Here is a 20203-nt window from a genome sequence, read left to right on the forward strand (position 1 = left end):
GACGAACACAGCTGGAGCTGTTAAGACACGGTATTGGCAATAACAATGTTTGCATTGATAAAATCACGGGGGAAATACATTCATATCAGCAAACAGCCAGATAACAGTTGGTTGGTGTGAGTTTATGCTACGTGCTATGCACCCAGAGATGGGCAGTATTTCTGTTACATATTTCAAATACATGCATTTCAGTTACTTCTTAGTATTTAGTCACTTGTATTACAGTGGGCTGAACTGCACTCCAATGTACAGGGCATTCAGAACCCTTGACTTTTTCCATTTTGTTACGTTACAGCCTTATTCTAAAATTGATTAAATAAATACAAATGTTCAGCAATTTACACACAATACCCCATAATGATAATGTGAAAGCAGGTGTTTTAAAAATAAAGAAACTGAAATAGGCTAAGTATTCAGACCCTTTGCTATGAGACTCAAAATTGAGCCCAGGTGCATCCTGTTTTCATTGTTCATCCTTGAGATATTTCTACAACTTGATTGGAGTCCACATTCATTTGATTGGACATGATTTGGAAAGGCACACAGCTGTCTATATAAGGTCCCACAGTTGACAGTGCATGTCAGAGTAAAAACCAAGCCATGAGGTCGAAGGAATTGTCCGTAGACCTCAGAGACAGGATTGTGTCGAGGCACAGATCTGGAGAAGGGTACCAAACCAACTCTGCAGCATTGAAAGGCCCCAAGAACAAAGTGGCCTCATCATTCTTAAATGGAAGAAGTTTGGATCCACCAAGACTCTCTTCCTAGAGATGGCAGCCTGGCCAAACTGGGCAATTGGGGGAGAAGGGCCTTGGGCAGGGAGGTGACCAAGAACCCAATGGTCACTCTGACAGAGCTCCAGAGTTCCTCTGAAGATGGTAGAACCTTTCAGAAGGACAACCATCTTTGCAGCACTCCACCAATCAGGCCAGACGGAAGCCATTCTTCAGTAAAAGGCACATGACGGCCTGCTTCGAGTTTTCCAAAATGCACCTAAAGACACTGACCATGATAAACAAGATTGGCCTGACTGCCAAGCGTTCATGTCTGGAGCAAACCTGGCACCATGCCTACAGTGAAGCATGGTGGTGGCAGCATCCTGCTGTGGGGATATTTTTCAGCGGCAGGGACTGGGCAACTATTCAGGTTTGAGGGAAGATGAACGGAGAAAAGTACAGAGATCCTTGATGAAAACCTGCGCCAGAGCACTCAGGACCTCAGACTGGGGTGAAGGTTCACCTTCCAACAGGACAATGACCCTAAGCATACAGCCAATACAACGCAGGAGTGGCTTTAGGACAAGTCTTTGAATGTCCTTGAGTGGCCCAGCCAGAGCCCGGACTTGAGGCTGTAGTGGCTGCCAAAGGTGTTTCAACAATGTACTGAGTGAAGGGTCTGAATAGTTATTATGTCAGTGTAATTTCAGTTTTGTATTAAAAAAAATATTAGCAAAAATCTCTACCTGTTTTTACTTTGTCATTATTGTGTGTCGATTGATGAGGGAGGAAAAACTATTTAATCCAATTTAGAATAAGGCCGAACTACACAATGTGGAAAAGTCAAAGGGTCTGAATACTTCCTAAAGGCACTGTATTTTGTAACAAGGTACTTAGTACGTAATTTGAATGGTACTATGGTGTGATAAATTAACTAAATAAACTTACAAAAATGAACAATTTCACAGCATGCCTTTTAAGGAACTCTGCCCTGAAACGAGGCCAATAATAATACCCAGTGTACATTGCAGTTCATTTAGGTTCATTTTTACATTTACATGTTGGTCATTTAGAAGACACTCTTATCCAGGTGGACTTACAGTCGGTGCATTCAACTAAGGTGTATAAACAACATAACACAGTCATAGCAAGTAAATGTATTTCTAAATACAAAAGACATGTCTTTTGAAATGTATTTAATACAAAAGACAAGTATTTTTTAGTTTATTTTGACACGTTGATCTTTATGGTATTTTGTAATTTTATTTGGTCATTTCTGTCCATCCCTGTGTGCACCTAATATCATTTTGTAATTACATTTGTATCTTTCCCTACCTACTAGTATTTGTCTTCATGTCTTTCCCTACCTACTAGTATTTGTCTTCATGTCTTTCCCTACCTACTAGTATTTGTCTTCATGTCTTTCCCTACTCTTTCGTGTATCTGTACTAACAGATCTCCCCTCTCTCCAGGCATCCTTCCTGTCTGACCAGCCGGAGCCCTACCTGCCCTTCCTGTCCCACTTCATCGAGACCCAGATGTTCGCCACCTTCATCGACAACAAGATAATGTCCCAGTGGGAGGAGAAGGAGCCGCTGCTCCGTGTGTTTGACGGACGCATCGATAAAGCTCGTCTATACAATGTTAGAGCCCCAAGTCTGCGATCCTCCAACTACCAGAGGTGCACCGTCCTTAAGGAGTCGGGTGAGTCTGAAGAGTGGTGAGTGGGGAAGGGGGCGGGTGTGTGTGTGTGAAGGGGGGGGGGGGGGGCGAGAGAGAAAGACCGAGAGGGACAGGTGGAATTGAAGGACAAATCTATAGTCGTTTAAAATGAGTTTTTGGTAGTTAGCAGAAAAATATGGATAGAGGAGAGGGACTAACTGAAAGATTGGTCTTGAATGAGAATGTGCTCCTCTGTGCTGTCTGTCTGATCAGCATGCTGTAGATGACTGCTGTCTGTCAGTGTCTGCCTGGCTGGCATACCAACGATGCTTTAAGATCCATCTCTTTCCACATCCATCCTATTACTTTCTGTCTCATCATCCTCTTCCCCCTCTTGACCTCTATTTCATGTGTTCATTGGAAACAGCAAACTTCTCTCCACTCAGCAGGTGCTCCCCTTGGCCTTTTCTGCCCCTTTGTCTTTGTCTCAAAGAAAGCCTCACCCCACAAAGCTCATTCTTCTACGCTCTATTTCTCTTTCTTTCCTTCACGCTCTCTTTTCTCTCTCTCATACACACACACACACACATATATATATATATATATATATATATATATATATATATACGCACACACGCTTCCCCCCCAAACACCCCTGCCTCCCCTACCCCACTGAGTCTGGCTTCCTCACTTCATTTTGTCTACGCAGCAGCAATCCGAGACTTAACGAGGGCAAGCCAAATGAGTTCTAATTAAGCTTAAAAAAAGACCTGACCAGACACTCTCACAGACAATGAAGTGTGTGTGTTGCACGTGCGCGCTACAGGTATATGGGGAGTCAATTCACAGGGTCTGACATTGGCAGATTTTAATGCTGTAAAAGCCTAATTGTTCAGGGAGAGCTCTTTCAGAGGTGGTGGCGCGTGCAGTTCCCCAATTACACACACACAAAAGAAACTATTTTATTCTGCTTAATTTCCCTCGGTCGCTCCGGTGCTCCTCTCTCTCTCTCTCCTGTCTGACAAACAAAGAGGACTGAGATTGGAAGATAAATTCAGAGGGTTTTGATTAGACTAAAAAAGCTCATATCTGCCATGTAAATAATGACCTCGCCAACAGATACGAGCAGGGGTTAATTGACAGATGCCTGTTGGTTTGGGTTGAGGTGTACTGCATCTGTTCTCTCTACCTTGTGTTCGTTAAAGAAAGAAAGGAAATGGTTAGAGAAGGAGGTAGGTTTGGAGAGCAAGCAGAGAGACTGAGAAAGACAGAGTAAGCACTGAGATGATGAATTGAACGAACACAATGCTTTTATGTCCTGCTAAGCTTTGTGTAGAGGAGCACGAGTGGCAGCTTATTTGTGTGTGCGCGCGCGTGTGTGTGTGTGTGTGCGCGCTTGTGTGTGTCTTTGTGTATGTCTCTTCATTCAAAGTGAACTCAAAAGGTTTAGTTCTAGCATTGTAATAAATGTATTCTCAATTAGTGGTTATACCAAAAGAAGGCCTTACTCAAATCCCCCTTCATTGATTTGATCTCCCTCTCCAGCCCAGGCCATCGAACAGCGGCTGCTGAAGATCGACCACACAGCCATCCACCCCCACCTGTTGGATATGAAGATTGGACAGGGCAAATATGAACAAGGCTTCTTCCCCAAGCTGCAGTCTGATGTGCTCTCAGTCGGACCCACCAATAACAAGTGCGTATATGATGCCATCAACGAAGAGCCAACCAATGACAGGCATTGTTTCTGGGATTTAAAAAAAAAAATTGAACATAGAACGGCTATTTGAATGTAATAGGGTTGAAGTCGGAAGTTTACATACACCTTAGCCAAATAGATTTAAGCTCTGTTTTTCACAATTCCTGACATTTAATACAAGTAAAAATGTCCTGTCTTAGGTCAGTTAGGAACACCACTTTATTTTAAGAATGTGAAATGTCAGAATAATAGTAGAGAATGATTTGTTTAGCTTTTATTTCTTTCATCACGTTCCCAGTGGGTCAGAAGTTTACATACACTCAAATAGTATTTGGTAACATTGCCTTTAAATTGTTTAACTTGGGACAAACATTTTGGGTTGCCTTCCACAAGCTTCCCACAATAAGTTGGGTGAATTTTGGCCCATTCCTCCTGACAGAGCTGGTGTAACTGAGTCAGGTTTTTAGGCCTCCTTGCTCCCACCCGCTTTTTCAGTTCTGCCCACACATTTTCTATAGGATTGAGGTCAGGACTTTGTGATGGCCACTCCAAAACCTTTACTTTGTTATCCTTATTCCAATTTGCCACAACTTCGGAAGTACGCTGGTGGTCATTGTCCATTTGGAAGACCCATTTGCGACCAAGCTTTACCTTCCTGACTGATGTCTTGAGATGTTGCTTCAATATATATCCACATAATTTTCCTCCATGATGCCATATATTTTATGAAGTGCACCAGTCCCTCCTGCAGCAATGCACCCCTACAACATGATGCTGCCACCCCCATGCTTCACGTTTGGGATGGTGTTCTTCAGCTTGCAAGCCTCCCCCTTTTTCCTCCAAACATAACAATGGCCATTATGGCCAAACAGTTCTATTTTCGTTTCATCAGACCAGAGGACATTTCTCCAAAAAGTACGATATTTGTTCCTATGTGCAGTTGCAAACCATAGTCTGGCTTTTTTTATGGTGGTTTTGAAGCAGTGGCTTCTTCCTTGCTGAGCGGCCTTTCAGGTTATGTCAAGGTAGGAGTTGTTTTACTGTGGCTATAGTACCCGTTTCCTCCAGCATCTTCCTTTGCTGTTGTTCTGGGATTGATTTGCTGAGCGGTATGATGGCTGCGTGGTCCCATAGTGTTTATACTTGCATACTATTGTTTGTACAGATGAACGTGGTACCTTCAGGCGTTTGGAAATTGCTCCCAAGGATGAACCAGACTTGTGAAGGTCTACAATTTTTTTGTTGAGGTCTTGGTTGATTTCTTTTGATTTTCCCATGATGTCAAGCGAAGAGGCACTGAGTTTGAAGGTAGGCCTTGAAATGCATCGACAGGTACACCTCCAATTGGCTCAAATGATGTCAAGTAGCCTATCAGAAGTTTCTAAAGCCATGACATAATTTTCTGGAATGTTCCAAGCTGTTTAAAGGCAATTTCAACTTAGTGTATAAACTTCTTACCCACTGGAATTGTGATACAGTGAGTTATAAGTGAAAGAATCCATGTAAGTCAACAATTGTTGGAATAATTACTTGTCATGCACAAAGTAGATGTCCTAACCGACTTACCAAAACTATAGTTTGTTAACAAGAAATTTGTGCAGTGGTTGAAAAACTAGTTTTAATGACTCCAACCTAGGTCTATGTAAACTTCTGACTTCAACTGTATATATGCTACAGTTGTGCTACGGTGATGTAGTCCAAGTTAACAAATATTTATCCCTAATCTGTGGTATGTAGGTGAGTAGAGATCTTTATAAATGTCTATGCAGTTGACAGTGTTGTCTGTCAGCAGGTGGTCCAATCGTACCGCTACGGCTCAGCGCAGGAAAGACCGTCACAGACAACAAACAGAACACTTGACTCTAGATAACGACCTCAAAGAGGTACGGACACGACACAGACATCCCTCCCTGTTCATCCTCACTCCTCCTCCTCCTCTGGTTCCATTGTATGCCTTTATGTTCCTTCTTATTTGATTTCTTTTGAGAGCTTGTTCTCTGCTTTCTTCCATTTTCAAAGCCTGTCCGTCCTTGTCTTAACTGATTTCATGTTTGTTTTTTCTGTAGCTTGTTTTCTCTTTTACTACTTTGTTTTATTAGTTTCTTTCTATTATTTGAATGTCCTGTGCATTCATGTGCATGGTGCTTTTTTCCCCCTTTTCTCGTTCCTGTCTTTTCTGTGGGTCCTGTGCATTGGGGTTGGGCCGTACCACCTCTCAGCAGGTAGAGGGGTGTCTAGTCCTGCAGAACTCCATGGCGTTTTGGGAGTGGGACAAGTCGTCTCCCCCGCCTCTCAAACCACCAAAAAAGTCTGCCTCTGAGTGCTGCCTGGTACGTGGAGGAGTGATGGACGCCCCCAATGACCCTCCCACTAACCCCTTTAAAAAGTACCCCAACCCCCAAGACGACCCCCACTCCACTTCTCCACTCCAGTCCTGCTTCACACATACACACAATCCCTGCTTGTTCACACACACTGGCTCTGTTTGATAGATGACTCATGTACCTGTTACATTAGTTAAAGTCAACAGCACTGAAGAGTGAGTCATGGCTCTGCAGAGGATCTTGTTTTGCCTCATCTCTCTCCTCCTCCTACCCTTTTACAGTTCTGTATCTACTGTATGATCTCTGTGGGGAGGAGAGAGAGGAGAAAGGAATTGCTGAATTGTAACGGATACAAAATCCGGAATCATTTCAAATTCAAGCCAATTTAAGTCAACTAGACTGAACCCACTGAAATGGGCTTAGCGCCTCAAAACACTGTGGAGAAGTTAACAGAAAACAGAACATTTTATTTTCACTTTGCCTTGTTTTCTCCACCAGCACATAACCCCTCACCACAACCCAATGTTTGTTAAAAGGTATTCAAGACTGTACAAAACCCTCACTCCTATCCTTACACAACCTCTTAAAGTTTGACCCAGCTGAGAAATGTCCCTCCATCGACCTGTAATGGTTAATAGTAGATGTAGAGTTTTATAGACAGAACTGACTGTTGCTCTGTGTCTGTCTCCATCAGAAGTACATGCAGGAGGCTCGGAGCCTGGGGAAGAACCTCCGTCAGCCCAAGCTGTCTGACCTCTCACCTGCCGTCATCGCTCAGACCAACTGGAAGTTTGTAGAGGGACTACTCAAGGAGTGTCGCATGAAGGTGAGTCTGTACAGGTGAAATGTATTGTGGTTGCAGTTGCTGTGTGTCTCCAATGTACAGTACCAGTCAAACGTTTGGACACCCTGTCGTGGCAATTTCCTGTATTACCAAATGATGAGGGCGCAAACCACACACCAGTCAGAGTTATTTAAACTTCATCTTTAATTATATGAGCTTCACCATAGCCCTGTGACTCTCTGATCAATTCAGTGTCTATAAATTAATTCTGAGATTGCTTACAAAAGTATACTTAATCTTTCATAGCCAAGATACACCCCTCTCAACTCACAATGATGAACCACAGATCTTAGGAACTTCACAAAGGGCCTTTTACATTAAAGAGGAGTATCCCATAGCCCGATAGCATTAGCTATAAATTATCGTTCAGTTTGGTCTCTTAGACGAGGTTCTACTTCTTGTTCTTGGTACTTCCTATTACCAAAACATTACCTCATCCAATGGCATATATCAATTGTCAATTCTAGATACTCCCATCTCAAATACACCCCACCCCTGGACAAGCTCACTGAGGGGAGTGAGCCTCTAGGTCATATACTATAAAAGATAAGTTTCAACATCAGAGGGGACATACAATGGTTCCAGACACTGCCATACTCCTCCCCCCAATGGGAAAAGGAGGGAATGACTGGAGTACAGACATAGTGGAGCCCTTCACATGGTTTAACAGATGTATTTGTTATGAAGACAATGTTCAAACCTGACTTCTCCCTTTCTGATATTCTGCCTATTACCAGACATGTAAAAGACAAGCCTGACCTCTCCCCTCTCTGGGCCCCAAGTGACCTTTCCCTAGAGAAGAGAGAGGAAAATGCAACTGCCAACAGTATAGTCCAAACGAAGACATTCTAATGACAAGTATAAAGTAAATAAAACATCTTATTTATCTATGTTACCTAACTAATTCTGATTCAGCTACGACAACACCGACTCATTCAAGGTTTTTCTTTATTTTTACTATTTTCTACATTGTAGAATAATAGTGAAGACATCAAAACTATGAAATAACACATATGGAATCATGTAGAAACCAAAAAAGCTAATCAAAATAGATTTTAGATTCTTCAAAGTAGTCACCTTTTTTCCAGACAGCTTTGCACACTCTTGGCAGTCTCTCAAACAACTTCATGAGGAATGCTTTTCCAACAGTCTTGAAGGTGTTATATGCTGAGCACTTGTTGGCTGCTTTTCCTTCACTCTGCGGTCCAACTCATCCCAAACCATCTCAATTGGCTTTAGGTCAGGGGATTGTGGAGGCCAGGTCATCTGATGCAGCACTCAAACACTCTCCTTATTGGTCAAATAGCCCCTACACAGCCTGGAGGTGTGTTGGGTCATTGTCCTGTTTAAATGAAATGATAGTCCCACTAAGTGCAAACCAGATGGGATGGCAAATCGCTGCAGAATGGTGTGGTAACCAAGCTGGTTAAGTGTCCATTGAATTCTAAATAAATCACTGACAGTGTCACCAGCAAAGCACCATCTCACCACCACCTCCATGCTTCACGGTGGAAACTACACATGCAGAGATCATCCATTCACCTACTCTGTGTCTCATAAAGACACGACGGTTGGAACCAAAAATCTAAAATTTGGACTCATCAGAACAAAGGACCGATTTCCACCTGTCTAATGTCCATTGCTCATGTTTCTTGGCCCAAGCAAGTCTCTTCTTATTATTGGTGTCCTTTAGTAGTGGTTTCTTTGCAGCAATTTGACCATGAAGGCCTGATTTCACGCAGTCTCCTCTCAACAGTCGATGTTGATTTTGTCTGTTACTTTGACCCTGAAGCATTTATTTGGGCTGCAATTTCTGAGACTGGTAACTCTAATGAACTTATCCTCTGCAGCAGAGGTAACTCTGGGTCTTCCTCTCCTGTGGCGGTCCTCATGAGAGCCAATTTCAACATAGCGCTTGATGGTTTTTGCGGCTGGACTTGAAGTAATGTCATTGACTGACATTCATGTCTTAAAGTAATGATGGACTGTCATTTCTCTTTGTTTATTTGAGCAGTCCTTGCCCTAATATGGTATTTTACCAAATAGGGATATCTTCTGTATACCACCCCTACCTTGTCACAACACAACTGATTGGCTCAAACGCATTAAGAAGGAAAGAAATGTTTAACAAGGCATACCTGTTAATTGAAATGCATTCCAGGTGACTACCTCATGAAGCTGGTTGAGAGAATCCCAAGTAAGTGTGCAAAGCTGTCATCAAGGCAAAGGTTGGCTACTTTGAAGAATCTCAAATATAAAATATATTTGGATTTAACACTTTTTTTGGTTACTACATGATTCCATATGTGTTATTTCATAGTTTTGATGTCTTCGCTATTATTCTACAATGTAGAAAATAGTCAAAATAAAGAAAAAACGTGGAATCAGTAGGTGTGTCCAAACTTTTGACTGGTACTGTACATCGGCGCAATTTTGTTAATTCATGTTATGAGCGGATTGGTTCCAGTCTACAAACATGTTGTTTGTATCCTATGTGTAGTGGTCATGTTGTGTTGACCATGTTGCTGTGTCTCCTGTCTCCAGACTAAGCGTATGTTGGTGGAGAAGATGGGCAGGGAGGCGGTGGAGCTGGGTCATGGGGAGGCAAACATCACAGGTCTGGAGGAGAACACTCTCATCGCCTCCCTCTGTGACCTGCTGGAGAGGATCTGGAGCCATGGCCTGCAGGTCAAACAGGTCTGTGCAGACACGTGCAGACACACACACACACACACACACACACACACACACACACACACACACACACACACACACATGCACTGAACAGAAACACACATACATGCACACACACTCTCTCTTTCTCTCGTTAATCAGGTTTTATCGTAAAGACAACATTGCATTTACAAAATAAACCCACTCTCATGCTCAGTGCTCTACTTGGAAGAACCTGCTATAGGTCAGACTTCAGTCTACCAACACTTTGATTAATCAGGTCTTATAGTCATAACCATATGACCCTATTTCATTAGGCTTATTGGCTGGTATTCATCCATCTATAGTCTAGTAGTATTAGTGAATATATTAGCTATTGGCAGAGCTGTGATTCCTGTATTAGGGAGTGTATTGGCTATTAACAGAGTGTGGGTTGACCTCTAACCTCTGGACTGTGACCGCTGTAGGGGAAGTCAGCTCTGTGGTCCCACCTTCTGCACTACCAGGCCAGAGAGGAGACACTGGAGCAGCAGCAGGCAGAGTCACCAGGTAAGAACACACACACACACACCTTACATGGTCCATTTAATATAAAACACATGTGCCTCCTACCCTCAATTCATTCAGTCACATAATATCCATAGCCAATGATCCCATGAAATACTCCATTTGAAATTCAACTAATTTGTTAAAATTAATCTACAGACCTTTCACACTCGAGTGGCATCTGATTTCAATTGGAGCGCTGCCAAAGCTGAGATGTGTGTGTGTGTGTGTGTGCTTCTTTCTCCCTCCCACAGTGTCAAATGGTCCAGAGAGACGAAAGTCTGAGTCGTCATTAGGGATGCCATCGCTGCGAGCGTCCGTCATACAGGATATGAGGTATGAATTCCCCACCACTGAACCTGTACATTACGATGTTACATAGATAGATGGTATTATCTCACAACTTTATCCATGTAAGTCAACTATTTGTTTTGTTATATGCTGTTATTTAAAAAAACATATCTTTTTTTGTTCTTACCTCTTCACCTTCTCTCTCACATCCCCACGCCTCCCTCCTCCCCGTTCTCAGGCACATCCAGAGTATGGGGGAGATAAAGACGGATGTGGGCAGAGCGAGGGCCTGGATCCGTCTTTCTCTGGAGAAGAAGCTGCTCTCACAACACCTCAAACGGTTGCTGTCCCGCCAAGCCTTAACCAAGTACGCACGCACACATAAACACACAATATTATTCACGTCGACAGTGTCGAAGCCATGGTTAATGTGTGTTGTGGCGTTTCCAGAAAGTTGTATAAGCGCTACGCCTTCCTGCGCTGTGAGGAGGAGAAGGAGCAGTTCCTGTTTCACCTGCTCTCCCTCAACACTGTCGACTACTTTTGTTTCACCAGTGTCTTCACCACCATCAGTGAGTAGGACTTCAACATAACCACGATTCAACCTCAATGTGACCATAATATAACCACTAATTTACCACAACCTGTACAGAACAGTCACATCATAAGACGGTTGACTAATTCTACTTCACCGGTGCCATTACCTCGATCAGTCTGCACACTAGCTAAAACAATGTAACTACAAGTCAACCACTTTAACTTACCACAAGTCAACAACATCAAACCTTTCGGTGGCTTTGGAGAGTCCTAATTGGTGTGCTTGCCTTGGCCGATCACTGTTTTCCATGGAGGTTCATGTTAATGTAGATTTATAGGACTTTAACTTGGACCAATGGCAGAGACGGTATTAACCTGAGTAAAGCATGAGGCTATGTACATGTAATCAAAGATTGAGAGCAGGATTACATTATTCACATAGCAGTTTTCTCTAAAGCAGCACCATAAAAAAAAATATTTCTTTAACACACGTACACTCACACACACACACACACACACACACACACACACACCATCAATAGCCCTGGGTTTGCTTTCTCTGGAACCCTTGTCTGCCTTTAGAGAAACTGGGATAATTTTTTATAGCCAAATTCATAAATGAATTATTACTCTAAAGCAGTGCAATCCACTGAAATGTCCCCGATTTCGTTTGCCCTAGTTATATTTTACTATAAAAATATGAATACATATATTCTTTCTCTGTTGGAATGAAATACTTATTTCTTTTTTTTGTCCCTGCAGTGATCCCGTACCGCGCCGTCATCATCCCAATCAAGAAGCTGAGCAACGCCATGACGACCTCCAACCCGTGGGTGTGTGTGTCGGGTGAGCTGGGCGACTCGGGCGTCAGGCAGATCACCAAGAACGTCCTGGAGATGACCTTCGATGTGAGTCTGAACTATGACCCTACAGCCAGGGCCCCCACGCCTCCTCTCATGTATCTGTGACGTTCTGCAGCAAGGTTATATCAGCATTGATTGATGGTTTTGCTGAGAACGTCACTAAGTCGTTGTTCGGTGCCCGCTGGGGTGAAGTGGATGGCTGTTCCCTTTTTGTGGCATGATCTCGCATGGTCTCATAAGGCAGAATACACTGTCTAACTCGCTCTCTACCATCCCATACTTATCCCCTATCTCCTCATTCACTCGTTCATTTATCCATTCATTCGTCTTTGTGTGACTAGTTGCTCTGATACCTTCCACTCAGAGCCGGGGTTGATGAGTTAGAAGTTGGGTTCATGTAGCTGATTCCACTTGGTAGATATTGGAAGTGTGCTTGAATAGTAGTTAACTCTGTGATGCTGCCTGGCACAATGAGCGGATGGACCCAGACTTCTCGTTTTTTCCTCTTTCCTACTTCCTTCCTCACAGGAAGTGCATGTCTCTACCTACTGAGCCTTTTTATCATCTCTACCGTTCTGAGTGGTGCCGTGTCCACTAGTGTTGGGTGGTAGCTCTTTGTGGCTTTGTGAGCAGTTTGGGTGATGGCTAACTTCAGTGTAGCTTTTTAGAGCATCTCTCTAGAGGAGCTTTGCTACAATGGTGATGGTTTGGGTACACACCTGGTTTGTAGCCTGGTGAAGGGTAGTCTACTAGAAACCAGCAACCCAAGTCCATCCTCTCCCACTCATGCTGTCCATCATGTCCTAACACGTGTCTTCATCTCCCCAGTCTGCTTTCAGGCCACACACTCACATCGACGCCATGTTCAAGGTTAGAAACGTCATCTGACCTCTCCCTCCCTCCCTCCTTCTCTCCACCGCACCCATTTGGATCATCCCAGACTCAATGTTCACTGTGTACCATAGACTCCAGGGTCGTATTCATTCGGAACCAAACAGAAGAAAACTGACTGAAACAGGGGAGGGACTACCTGAAGTTGTCCAATAACAAACGCTCCTTTTTCTGTTATCCGTTGCAAAACATTTTGCTACGGTGTGGCCTAATGAATACGACCCAGCTCTCTCTCTGGGTTGAGGGCTTCACTCACCAATGGTTTGGTCTGTGTACCGTCTGTTGGTTATAGTGTATTAATGGTGTTCTACATTTGTGTTTGTCCTTGAATGCCACTTAGTGTAGTTTAACATTACATTAACATTTCCTTGACATGATGCTGATGTTATGCATATCAAATCAAAGTTTATTTGTCACGTGCACCAAATACAACAGGTACCTTACAGTGAAATGCTTACTGACAGGCTCTAATCAATAGTGCAAAAAAGGTATTAGGTGATCAATAGGTAGGTGAAGAAATAAAACAACAGTAAAAAGACAGTGAAAAACGGTAGCGAGGCTATAAAAGTAGCGAGGCTATAAAAGTAGCGAGGCTACATACAGGCACCGGTTAGTCAGGCTGATTGAGGTAGTATGTACATGTGGGTATGGATAAAGTGACTATGCATAAATGATGAACAGAGAGTAGCAGTAGCGTAATGAGGGGTTGGCGGGTGGCGGGACACAATGCAGATAGCCCGGTTAGCCAGTGTGCGGGAGCACTGGTTGGTCAGGCCAATTGAGGGAGTATGTACATTAATGTATGACAATAAAAATAGTCCGGGTAGCCATTTGATGACCTGTTCAGAAGTCTTATGGCTTGGGGGTAAAAACTGTTGAGAAACCTTTTTGTCCTAGACTTGGCACTCCGGTACCGCTTGCCATGCGGTAGTAGAGAGAACAGTCTATGACTGGGGTGGCTGGGGTCTTTGACAAATTTTAGGGCCTTCTTCTGACACCGCCTGGTGTAGAGGTCCTGGATGGCAGGCAGCTTAGCCCCAGTGATGTACTGGGCCGTACGCACTACCCTCTGAAGTGCCTTGCGGTCGAAGGCCGAGCAATTGCCTTACCAGGCAGTGATGCAACCTGTCAATGCTCTCGATGTTGCAGCTGTAGAACCTTTTGAGGATCTCAGGACCCAGGACCAATGCCAAATCTCACTCAATGCACCAAACTCACCTTCAACTAAAGGGTTTGGAACGGGGACGCAACTTTCTCCTAAGTGGCATTCAAGGGCATATTGTGGGAATACTCACCTGTCATTGGCTGTATATTGGTTTGATGTCGTCTTTTAGTTGATCAATTGGTTAGATGAGTCGCACTAGATTCGATAGAGATTACACTGCATAGTTCTAGAAATAGTTGTCGTTAACAGATTATTTCTGAATTATCATTGTGAATTAACGTAGAAAAAACATGTAATGACATCTTGATGCTGATTCTTCTCATTCTCTCTCTCACTCTCTCGTCTTTCTCTATAGTGTCAGAACCTGGGTAAGCTGACTACAGTCCAGTTGGGTCATGATAACTCTGGGCTGCTGGCTAAATGGTTGGTGGACTGTGTCATGGTCCGCAACGAGATCACAGGACACACCTACAAGTTCCCGTGTGGGCGGTGGCTTGGCAAAGGCGTGGACGACGGCAGTCTGGAGCGTGTTCTGATTGGTGAGCTGGCATCGCCCAACGCAGATGAGGATTGTGGGAGAGGGTGTCGTACGCCCGACATGCAGCATTCGCCGGGTCAGACCAGACGCGCCAGCATCACCTCGATGGGAGGACGCGGATACAGTGAGTAACACCCCTTCATGACATGACATAACATAACCAATACCTGATTTACTGTTGACCATAACTATAGATATTCACTTTTTGTCTCTTCTCTCTCTTCGGTTGCAGAGCCCACCTCAGCTCAAATCCAGGAGGCCATTGGCGAGGCAGTGAACAGCATCTGCAAACACTTCCACAAGCCTGAGAAAGAGGTGTGTGTGTGTGTGTGTGTGTGAGAGAAAGTGCGAGACTGACCTGAGAGAAGAAAATAACAACCACCTGCTCCATGTTCTCCATTAACTCTGCTAATTTGAGTTCAGACAGTGAAGGGTCTGTATAATAGGTTTGTGACTGCTGCAGCACTCTCCTCATCTGGCAGGTTAATAGTCTCTGAGGTGCTCTGTCTGGGGAATTATGTCAGGGCAGAGAGCAGATGTTGTTTCTCTTTCATTCTGAACACGATGAACTCATTCTGGTGCTTAACAATCCCCTCAAACCCCTTTCTGTACACTCTCTCTTTAAATATACTCTTCTTCTCTCTGTAGAATTACTCTCTCTGTGCTCCCCTCCGGGCTCTCTCGCTCTCTCTCTCTCTCTCTCTCAAGTAAGCATTTTATTGGACGATGTATACCATGCGTGTCCGTATATACAACTAATGAAAGTGAAACAAGTCTAAACCCCTGGAGAGAGCCGTTAACTCAGCATCTTCATTAGTTAAACTGGAGGAATAGTTTAGCATTAGCAGCAGCTAATGTAAGGGCCTTTATAGTGCGGCATAAATGCTCTCCACTGTCGCATGCCGGTGAACTCTGAGGGGGAAAATGAGAACAGTGTTTTTTAATCTGTTGAGGAGAATAAAGGGAATGTTATGTTGATTTTAAGTGAACATTTTCACTGTTTCTAATTTGTGATTCAAAAGGGTAGTGTTGCATCATGTTTGTTGTTTGAGAATCAACAATTGGTACCTTTTTTTTAAAACCTTTTTTAGGTTAATGAAATGATACGAAAGCTCTCGTTCTGAGTATCTCCTTCTCTCCCACCTTCTCTCTCTCTCCAGAGGGGCAGTCTGACCATCCTGCTGTGTGGTGAGGTCGGTCTGGTCGGGGCTTTGGAGCAGTTCTTCCACAACGGCTTCAAGTCCGCCCGCCTCTTCCAGAAGACCGTCTTTGTCTGGGACTTTGTGGGTGAGTGGCCTACCTACACACCGCTGCCTCCATCTAGTGGAATGACCTAGAAATACCACATCTGTCTCCCGACGTATGATACATTGAGATGGATTGAGGGGCTATTCTTCTTCTATGAAGGTGCTCAGGTGCACCCGCTATCCATCTTTATGGTATGATTATAGATCTATGTAAGAGGCTTCCCTCTAGTGGTGACAACTGGGATATGGCATACTGTACTTCCCCAATGGAAATAAAATAGTCCATTTAAAAAGTCCCTTTGATGCTCAAAGTAACCCTGCAGGTAGCTGCTTCAGCTGTTGTATGAAACGGCATTAATATTCATAACACAGCTATTGACTGATATGATGAAGGATATGAGATGATGATTTCCATAGAGCACTTGCACAGGTCAAAGGTTCAAGTATAATGGAGCGTGAACCCCTGAAGACATGCTCTTTTTAGCTCCAGATCAATCAATCAAATGTATTTTATAAACCTCTGTTTAGGAGTTGTTACAAAGTTATTCTACAGTAGACCCAACCTCCATGTCCCCTCTCCTCTTCCTGTTCTCCTCCTCTGCCCCCACCTCCCTAACATATCTCTTCCTCTCGCCCGCTACAGAGAAGGCGGTGGCTTACATGGAGTCCGCAGACCAGATGGGGGACATGCAGGAGACTGCTGAGCCCCTGGGCCTGACCTGTGTCTCTCTCTGTCACTATGTCAGTGCCATCAACTCCTCTCCCAGGAACATTGGCAAGGACGGCAAGTTCCAGCTGCTTGTCTGCCTGGGGGCCAGGTGAGGGCGCCACTCACACGCAGTGAGGCAGAGATGGGGCTGCAGAACTGGGGTGGCAGGTACCATAGTGGTTAGAGCGTTGGGCCAGTAACCGAAAGGTTGCCGGATCGAATCCCTGAGCTGACAAGGGAAAAAATCTGTCATTCCGCCCCTGAACAAGGCAGTTAACCCACTGTTCCCCGGTAGGCCGTCATTGTAAATAAAAAAAATGTGTTAACTGACTTGCCTAGTTAAAGGTTACATTTTTAAAAATGAGCTGTAGTTGTTATTGGCACAAAGCATCCAGAGGGCTGTATTGGGAATCAACATCACACTTCTAAATAGTCTCACTCGTAACATGGAACCAGCTGTTTAGCAAACATACTCCTAATTATCTCCTCTCGCTCTGCAGAGATCGTCTGCTGATTCAGTGGCTCCCTCTGTTGGTGGAGTGTCCAGTGATCCAGCGGATGTACGAGGAGTCTGCTCTGCTGCGGGACCGGACCACGGTCAACGATCTCATCGCTGTCCTGCAGACTCTCCACGACTTCCCCATCACCCTGGAGGCCTCGCTCGTCAAGGGCATTGACCTTTAACCCCTACCGCACAGCCTGCTGGGAAACCACCCAGTCCAGGACCACATTACCCACAAACTCTTGCTCTGTTCCCTTTTGCCCTTCCACTGTCCCTGTCGCCGCCGCCGCCGTCGTCGTCGAGGCCTGCTTCAGCTGATTCACTCTGGGAAAAGTCTTATAGGGAGGGAAGTAAAGATTGAGTACTTTAGAAAGAGACCAGAGACGGTTCGCTACCAAAGCAATCGATTCCACTGCTTCAGAACAGAAGCTTGGGCTTTGAATCATTGATGAGTGATGATGCAGTATTATTATTACATAGCTTGTGGTTTTGAAAATATCCTTTTTGATATTTAATAAGAAGGGACTGTTTTTAAAGAGAACCTGTGGATGTTTCCCTATGTGCTCGATGTGTGTAGCCCACTGTAGGTAGCTTTTCAATGGACACTTTTAGCCTGTGTGATGGAGATCCTATCTTTGCCTGTCTGCCATTTCTCTGTCTGCTGGATCCTGCTCCAACTTCAGCTAGCGTTAGCATTAGCAAGCATGCCTGTGGGTCATAGTAGGCCAGGAATAAGGAAACCAAAAACAGAAAGTGACTGTTTGCCCCTGCTGCCTCTCCATAGTCTCTGCACTGGGAATATCAGTTGGTGAAACTTCCATCAGTTGGGTGAAGATAACTACCATGGAAAGAAAAACTGGACTCATCTGCTTTCAGCACTACACTGTGTGCAATGCAGCTTTTTGATTGGATGTTGGCTCATTCTAGATACACCTACTGTGTTGGACTGGATCTTTGTTCTGCTTTGTGATTAGCTAGCAGATCTTGGCGGACACAAACACTGCGCTGAATTGGAGAGGTCTTTCCTAGGGGGGCAGGGGCTTTTCTAGGGTTGCATGGACATTCCAAACAAATTACAGGCATTGACCTGACCCTATTTCAAACTGTGTGTGTCTATGTACAGAGTGTACAAAACATTAAGAACACCTTCCTAATATTGCGATTCGGGGCACCTCCCCCTTGCCCTCAGAACAGCCTCAATTCGTCATGGCATGGACTCTACAAGGAGTCGAAAGCGTTCCACAGGAATGGCCCATGTTGACGCCAATGCTTCCCACAGTTGTCAAGTTGGCTGGATGACCTTTGGGTGGTGGACCATTCTTGATACACACAGGAAACTGTTGAGCGTGAAAAACCCGGCAGCATTGCAGTTCTTGACACAAACCAGAGTGCCTGGCACCTACTACCATACCCTGTAAAAATACACTTAAATATTTTGTCTCGCCATTCACCCTCTGGGTGGCACACATAAACGATCCATATCTCAATTGTCTCCAGACTTAAAAATCATTCTTTAACCGGCCTCTTAACTAGTCTCCTGCCCTTCATCTACACTGATGGAAGTGGATTTAACAAGTGACATCAATAAAGGATCATAGCTTTCACCTGGATTCACCTGGTCAGTCTATGACATGGAAAGAGCAGGTGTTCTTAATGTTTTGTACACTCAGTGAATGTGTTCTCCTAATGTTATTTTTGTTAGAAATCATAATGGTCAATGTATTCAACTTCATCCTGGTCTCTGTCATGCACTGTGTGTGTGTGTGTGTGTGTGTGTGTGTGTGTGTGTGATTGTTGACCTCAAATGGACACTTCCTCTGCATTACTCTGTGTGGTATTGAAATGTTCCAGCCCCTTATTAATGTGATACATGTGAAATACACTGGAATATTAAACAATAAGAACCTATACATACAACCCCTAATGATGTATTTATCATAAATGCCTCAAACCTTCCTATGATAAGTGGTTATTTTCTGGTGAGTGTCAACTCCTTCTGGGACTATTTCTAGCTGGTTGTATTTTTCAATGTAAAATAGATCTCTTGCCACTTTTTCAATCAACCTTGATGAACATGTTCTTATATTTCTGTAACAACAAGTGTAAATAGGGTGTTTATGCATGTGTACTAAAAAGGGTCATCAAAATGCATGTGGACTAAAATGTTGAGGCTAACTATGACCAGACAATAGATTTGAACCCAACCAAAAGGGAAAACAACTGACAGATTCCGAATCACACTTTTAACTGTGTTTTTACCACAGTACTTTTCCAGTATTAACGCAAAAAAAAGGACAGCAAATTTAGTTTTTTAATGTTCTGATTTGATGTATTTATTCCTCTAAACTGTGGTAGTCATCAAGAAACGTTGAGACACTGGTTGCGACCGGGGCAAAGAGCCGCCTGTGAAATGACATGCTGCATGTTGAGCCATGTGACTTTCCTTCGGTAACATTCACAGTTTGGTCCTGCTGCTAGGTTCCTACTGTCTTGTGTATCATGGATTCCAACAATCAAAAAAAACGATCTACCTGTAGCTGTAAGAAGCAACAAACATAGGAGGATGATCGACTCCATAGGTGTTTAGCGCATAGCATTGAGCAAAGTGTCGGTCTACAGTAGTGTGGCGAGAATAAGGGTCCCTCTTTGCATCTCCTAAAGTGCTATGGCATGCAGTTGTACTCTGCGACTGGACTGTGTACTTTCTCCTAACAGACCGCTACAGCTAGACTCATTCAGTCCTGTACTGTACTTCTGTCTTCATGTTACATGAACCTGTGACAAACGCTGTCCCCCGCTGGGTGGAATATCTGTCCTAACATTACTAGGTAGGCAAAATGCTACTACGGAACCTTTCCTTTCCTACAAGTGCATGTGTAAACTGTATGTCCAGTGGGAGGAGGTCATGTAATGAATGGAGTCCTATGTCCAAGTAAAAGTAAATGATAACTGTTCTGATATTTATGATGCATTTCATTAAAAACTTGCTCAATATG

The 20203-nt window shown here is 43.9% G+C and overlaps 1 protein-coding gene across 12 annotated transcripts in view; it reads left to right on the forward strand.

Annotated features, from left to right (window-relative positions):
• The window catches only part of LOC139392517 (DENN domain-containing protein 5B-like), a 76884-nt gene extending 56683 nt beyond the window's left edge, over nucleotides 1-20201 (forward strand). For 2 of the 12 annotated variants that reach the window (XM_071140550.1, XM_071140555.1), the window contains 17 exons: nucleotides 2189-2420; nucleotides 3924-4074; nucleotides 5867-5960; nucleotides 6297-6407; nucleotides 7096-7227; nucleotides 9790-9942; nucleotides 10386-10467; nucleotides 10719-10800; nucleotides 10994-11122; nucleotides 11206-11327; nucleotides 12055-12200; nucleotides 12984-13025; nucleotides 14567-14873; nucleotides 14982-15064; nucleotides 15910-16036; nucleotides 16640-16814; nucleotides 17206-20201. In XM_071140550.1, the coding sequence (XP_070996651.1) occupies nucleotides 2189-2420; nucleotides 3924-4074; nucleotides 5867-5960; nucleotides 6297-6407; nucleotides 7096-7227; nucleotides 9790-9942; nucleotides 10386-10467; nucleotides 10719-10800; nucleotides 10994-11122; nucleotides 11206-11327; nucleotides 12055-12200; nucleotides 12984-13025; nucleotides 14567-14873; nucleotides 14982-15064; nucleotides 15910-16036; nucleotides 16640-16814; nucleotides 17206-17389 (2352 nt within the window). In that variant the 3' untranslated portion in view covers nucleotides 17390-20201. The remainder of the gene's footprint in view (nucleotides 1-2188; nucleotides 2421-3923; nucleotides 4075-5866; nucleotides 5961-6296; nucleotides 6408-7095; nucleotides 7228-9789; nucleotides 9943-10385; nucleotides 10468-10718; nucleotides 10801-10993; nucleotides 11123-11205; nucleotides 11328-12054; nucleotides 12201-12983; nucleotides 13026-14566; nucleotides 14874-14981; nucleotides 15065-15909; nucleotides 16037-16639; nucleotides 16815-17205) is intronic. The other 10 variants (XM_071140552.1, XM_071140556.1, XM_071140559.1 and 7 more) reach the window with 7 other exon arrangements.
• Nucleotides 20202-20203: the final 2 nt, after the last annotated feature.

Source organism: Oncorhynchus clarkii, chromosome 33 (genome assembly GCF_045791955.1).
Source record: "Oncorhynchus clarkii lewisi isolate Uvic-CL-2024 chromosome 33, UVic_Ocla_1.0, whole genome shotgun sequence".
Classification (NCBI taxonomy): Eukaryota; Metazoa; Chordata; class Actinopteri; order Salmoniformes; family Salmonidae; genus Oncorhynchus; species Oncorhynchus clarkii.